At 54.5% G+C, this 6000-nt stretch overlaps 1 protein-coding gene across 4 annotated transcripts in view; it reads left to right on the plus strand.

Moving 5' to 3' along the window:
• Myo7a (myosin VIIA) overlaps positions 1 to 6000 on the plus strand; it is a 72476-nt gene that overhangs the window by 42923 nt on the left and 23553 nt on the right. For all 4 annotated transcript variants that reach the window (XM_028770634.1, XM_028770636.1, XM_028770637.1 and 1 more), the window contains 7 exons: positions 475 to 684; positions 1084 to 1287; positions 1494 to 1670; positions 2105 to 2194; positions 3093 to 3220; positions 4999 to 5125; positions 5789 to 5908. In XM_028770634.1, the coding sequence (XP_028626467.1) occupies positions 475 to 684; positions 1084 to 1287; positions 1494 to 1670; positions 2105 to 2194; positions 3093 to 3220; positions 4999 to 5125; positions 5789 to 5908 (1056 nt within the window). The remainder of the gene's footprint in view (positions 1 to 474; positions 685 to 1083; positions 1288 to 1493; positions 1671 to 2104; positions 2195 to 3092; positions 3221 to 4998; positions 5126 to 5788; positions 5909 to 6000) is intronic.

Consider the following 6000-nt stretch of genomic DNA (forward strand, 5'->3'; position numbering starts at 1 on the left):
ATAATTAAAGCATTATTTATATTGGTTTCATTTATCAACATCACCACTGCCACCATCATCACCATCCTTATTTTGTCTTTTAAATTTGGCTCACATTAATTGTTTGGTTAGCTCTAGCGCAGTTCCCAGTTCCACAGCTCAGGACTTCATGGTTTCTGTGGCCTGGAAACAGGGGAGGGCATGGAAAGGGGAGGGTAAGCAGGGGAGGGTGTGGAGGCGGGAGGGTATGGAGGCAAGGGCGAGCAGGGAAAGGAGATTGCTAGAGGAGGTGTCCTTCTGTGGTCCAGGGATGCTGGACATCTTTCTGGCCCAGATGGGGGCTACAAGCACAGTCAGTCTACCCCTGTGTCAGAACCCTAGTGGGGCTGCTGCTGCTGCTGCTGCTGGTCCCTCTTGGGATCCCTGAAGGTAGCTGTTCTCTGAAGCTATCTTGCTGGGTGCTGACTTACTTCCTCTGCTTCCCCCCAACCTCAGGAGCGCCTGGCCCAGCTAGCCCGGGAGGATGCAGAGCGGGAGCTGAAGGAGAAGGAGGAGGCTCGGCGGAAGAAGGAGCTTCTAGAGCAGATGGAGAAGGCCCGCCATGAACCCATCAACCACTCAGATATGGTGGACAAGATGTTTGGCTTCCTGGGGACTTCAGGCGGCCTGCCAGGCCAGGAGGGCCAGGCGCCTAGTGGCTTTGAGGTATCAGGACTTTGGGACAAGACTTCCTGAGGCATCCCAGAGCCTTCTCTGTCTCCTCTCACATCCTTTGCCCTGTAGTAGAGGGCACTAGTGACTGACTGGGTGAAGGACTACGGGTCTCAGATCCCATCCAGCCTCTGCCTACTGCGTGACCTTGGTCCACCTGCTACTCTTCTTTAAAGCCATTCTCAAACTTTTATCCATTGTCCTTGAGGATCCCCTGTGTGCTGGGCTCTGTTTGGACAGTGGAGAGAAGCAGCAGAGGCCTTGCCCTCTGGGAGGAGGGGCCGGCACTGCAGAGATAGAGTGAGGACAGCAGCCAGTGCTGCCTCTGTTCTGGCCTTGCTGGCTACAGGGCCCAGCCTAACAGTTAAGACACAACTTCTCTGTGCCCATCAGGACCTGGAGCGAGGACGGAGGGAGATGGTGGAAGAGGATGTTGATGCAGCCCTGCCCTTGCCTGATGAGGATGAGGAGGACCTTTCTGAGTACAAATTCGCCAAATTTGCTGCCACCTACTTCCAGGGCACGACCACACACTCCTACACCCGGAGGCCTCTCAAGCAGCCGCTGCTCTACCACGATGATGAGGGTGACCAGCTGGTGAGGCTGCCTGAGGCTGGGTCATGGCTCACAGGGCAGGGCTGGGGTGGTGGCTGCTGCGGTTGGTAATGGTCACCCAGTCTAGGGTCAGACCATATTTGCAGGTGGCTATCTATCTCTCCAGCTTCCTCTCCAAGGCTCTCTCTATGGTTTGAGCCGCTTCCTCCATCCTCCCTGGCTCTCTTACATGTGTGCTCCATCCTCAGGCGGCACTGGCTGTCTGGATCACCATCCTCCGGTTCATGGGGGACCTCCCAGAGCCCAAGTACCACACAGCCATGAGCGACGGCAGCGAGAAGATCCCTGTGATGACTAAGATCTATGAGACCCTAGGCAAGAAGACATACAAGAGGGAGCTGCAGGCCCTGCAGGGAGAGGGCGAGGTGAGGCCACAGGGCCCCCAACTGACAACCGTCTTGGGCTAGTGGGGATGGTGTCAGCATACCAGCCTCAGGTAATCAGTAGAAAGCATCCTATGATCTAGCCATCTGCCTCATCCTGACCCCAGTCTCCTGCCATGCTCTGTCTACTTGTGGGGATAATGTGTGATCAATTGTCAACTATAAAGTTCTCATCATAGCTGAGGGGCCACACTGTGGACCAGACTAATTGTCATGGGAGCCAGGACACCTTACTGGGAGGCCTCAGACAATAACTATGATTTTCTGAGTCTGAGCAGGGACAAGGATAGAGGCCTCCTGGCCTGCACCTTGTGAACATCTGTGTGGAAAACACACACACACACACACACACACACACACACACACACACCATAGCCCCACTGTCCAGAGGTCTCATCCCTGCATCTGTTACACAGACCCAGCTCCCTGAGGGGCAGAAAAAGACCAGTATGAGACACAAGTTGGTGCACCTGACACTGAAGAAGAAGTCCAAACTCACAGAGGAGGTAAGAACAGAGCCCGAGCCTTGTAGGGGGCTTCCTCAGGCAGCGGGCTGCAGCACAGCTGAGCTGGGGCCCTGGGAATGGGAGCAGGATTGAAAAGTGGACGATGCTTCTCCCTTCTGCACAGCACAGCACTGGCGCCATCACCAGACAGAAGTGTATGGAGATGCTTGGGGTGGGGGCTTCCCCGGGCAGGAGACAGAATGGGGAGGGGCCAAGCACACAGGTGAAAAGGAGGGTACTTCTGGCTGGTGCATGGACCATGCATTTCATCGCAGGACCTCTCAGCCTGGGAGCAGACTTCTGTGCTGGTCTTTTTGATAACTGACACCACTGTCCATCCATCAGTTTGTCTCTCATCTTCTGAGACGGCCAAGGCCGTACACACAGGGCTGGGTGGGCCGGGGGCTGGGACAGACAGGCATGGGTTCAGGTGCCGGGAGGCCCTTGCGTGGCCCTTTCTATGATGGAGGGTCTCTTACCGCATTTGAGTGCAATGTGGGGCTGCTTCTGTGGCTGTGTGAGGCCAGAAGAGAGACACACATCTACTGAGAACTGAGGATGACCATGTCAGGGCCAGGGACCTTGATAATTAGGTGGTTGTGAACCAGGCTGCACTTTGGTGCCATAGGTGTGAGAGGGTGGTCTCACTCAGAGTCAGGGATGGGACACATCTTGGATGAAAGGGTTTCCCTTGCGTGAGACTGAGGTTCAGCGAGCCAGGCAGGTCTAGTCTTTAAGTGATTACAAGCTCAGGGGCCATTCACACGTCCATCTACTCTCTACAGTGGCTGACAGGGACAGCACCCCATCTATGACACTATCTGCTCTCTGCAGGGAGCCTAGCAGGTGCAGCACCCCAGCCTTACCTGTTTGGCTTAAGCCCATGTCCTTGTCCTAGGTGACCAAGAGGCTGCACGATGGGGAATCCACAGTACAGGGCAACAGCATGCTGGAGGATCGGCCCACCTCAAATCTAGAGAAGCTGCACTTCATCATCGGCAACGGCATCCTACGGCCCGCACTGCGGTCAGTAGCCGAGAGCAGTGGGGTGCCGTGGCTGGGCTACTCTAGGCCGAGCCTGGGGGTCTCAAGGCTGCTGGTAGGAGCTGCAACACTTTAGCCACAGATTAAGCCAAAAGGCCGGCGTTAGCTCTGTTGCTGGCTAGTCACATGATCCTAACCTAGCTCCTTCATCCCTCTATGCCTTATCTGGAAAGTGGCATAAGAATAGTGCCCACATCTGAGATCTGAGGGAAGGAACGTGGGACAGTGAGACGGTGAATGGAGCGAGCAGGCTGTAACCTGTAGCTAATGGTTATCACGGCCCCTCCTGAGCTTCTGGTTTAAACCCTCTGCTGCTGGCTGACCTTCAGTGCAGCTGGCCCAGGCCACTCTCCCTAGAGACCCTGCTATTGTTTCCATCCCTGGGTCAGGAGAGACCTCTACCGATGGCCTGGGTGTGGGTGAGTTGGTGGGAAGACTCTGGAGTCACCTATACAATAAGATAGCCCAGCTAAATGTGGGGACCTGGGCTTCTCAAGGAACTTGCTTATCATATCACCATAGGTAAAGACTTGGGATCCCAAGAACTTGTATTTATATTGGGAGTGTGAGACAAGAGAAAAGTCCCATCTTCCTGACAGGGAAACTGAGGCCTAGCATGTGGAAGAGATTTTCCAGGGGTTATTTGAACTTCTAGACCACATACCTGTCAGCCTCACCTCTCTCCACTGCTCCTCAAGGCCAATTGAGTCAGAGGTCTCCAAGGACCACCAGGAGGGAAAGGTGGCCACCAGGTTACCTGTCTGCCATATCTGAAGTAGACTGTTCAGTCTTGTGCCAGAAGCCCCAGGCCAAAGAAGGCTAGAAAGTGGACTCCTGGGGGACCATGGCTAACCTCCCTTCTCTGGCTTAGCCACTGCCACCTTCTGTTGGTTGAGCAGGGCCAGGTTGGAGACTCAGGCACAGGATTCCCATTGGTCTGTGGGAAGATAGGACCTCGATGAGCCATGCCAACTTTACTTCAGCCTGATTGTTGCTGCGAGGGCTGCCTGTCTGCTTTGTTCTAGGAAATGATTTCGGTCATGGGCAAGATGGGTGAACGTGCATGTGGTATCTTCTCATGATCAAAAGATGGCAACATGACACTCTGCTGGTTCATGAGCTCTCCAAATTGAGACGTTACTGAATTAGACAGTCCCGCCTCTTACCTGGCACTGTCCTCAAGGAAGAGGAATATCATATCAGTGTGTGTGTGTGTGTGTGTGTGTGTGTGTGTGTGTGTGTGTGTGTGTAAGCCTTCTCGGAGCTCCCAAGACAGAGAAAATTCTGTTGAGGGAAGATGTTTTCAGCTCAGTACAAAGTGATCCAAGCACTGACTATTCACAAACTGGAGAGAGGTGTTCCAGAGTCAGGGTCCCTGCTCACTGGTCCTGACACCCTCCCAGGAGCCTGTTTATTTCTGCCATGTCATCACTATTGCAGCAACTGTCCCCAATGTGGGGTCCCCTGCTCAGGCTATATGGTTGACTTGGGGCTAGGCATGGTGGACATCAGGGACTGTGACCTTTGAACCTGTATTAGGATGCAGGTCACGTTGAGGATGGTGGACCCCAGCAGGAGCTTTTGCTTTATTCCTGGGCCATGCCTCATTCCTAGTGACCTCCAAGTCTAAAGCAAGAACCGTCTGCTCAGCTTCTTCATCTGGTCTGTCTGTTTCCTGGAAGGCCTTGGGCTGGTTGGTCAGAAGAGCTGTGGTTCAGAGGGGTGATTGGGTGTCACTCTGAGGTATTGTCCCCACTCAGGGACGAGATTTACTGCCAGATCAGCAAGCAGCTCACGCACAACCCATCCAAGAGCAGCTACGCCAGGGGCTGGATCCTCGTGTCTCTCTGCGTGGGCTGCTTCGCCCCCTCTGAGAAGTTTGTTAAGGTAGGAAGGTGGTCTGGGTGGGAAGGGTGCAGGGCCCCTCTATGCTGGGACACAGATGTATGTGACACGTGCTTTCTGGTGCCCCACAAATATTCCTCATGTGGGATTCTGAGACTTCTTGAGTTCTGGAACCCCATACTCCGTTGTAGGGACAGAGCCCCTCCCAGGTCCTTGAAGGTTTCATACATGTCCAGCCCCTTCCTCCCAGGTTCCCAGGTGACCAGCACTTGGCTTCATCAACTCCTTTCTATAGAGTCCTCAGTGATAAGGATATGCACTGAACAACCTGAACATGTATCTTGGGACAGGCACTTTGATATCACCCTGTGCCAGGCTCTGGGTACTAGTTGGGTACTGGTTGCCATGAGGGTGGGGGAGTGGAGAAGACCAGATGGGGCCCTGAAGGGTATCAGCAGCTGCAGTAGAGAGGGCAGAGATAGAACTTGAAGGTCAGACAGGAGGTGAAGCTGAGGAGGTTGGCTGTCTGGCCTTGCTGCCAAGCTGCAGGACGTGCATTTGATTTTAGGGGTAGCAGGAATAGGCCTAGAAAAGGGAGCTGTAGGTGGCCCTGCTGAAGCAGCGGGTCCTGAGTGTGCCTGGGGGAACTGCAGGCTGTAGCAGCAGCTAGTGTAGAGACTGCCTCACTGAGTTCCCTGTCTGCAGTACCTACGGAACTTCATCCACGGGGGCCCACCCGGCTATGCCCCCTACTGTGAGGAGCGCCTGAGAAGGACCTTTGTCAATGGAACTCGGACACAGCCACCCAGCTGGCTGGAGCTGCAGGTTGGCAAGGCTCACATAGCATGCGTATGGGAATGTGATCTCTAGTGCCCCAGGAGCACCCCTTCCTGTTGGATTGCAGGGCTTCCCGTGAT

This window comes from Grammomys surdaster, unplaced genomic scaffold (genome assembly GCF_004785775.1).
Source record: "Grammomys surdaster isolate TR1022 unplaced genomic scaffold, NIH_TR_1.0 203, whole genome shotgun sequence".
Classification (NCBI taxonomy): Eukaryota; Metazoa; Chordata; class Mammalia; order Rodentia; family Muridae; genus Grammomys; species Grammomys surdaster.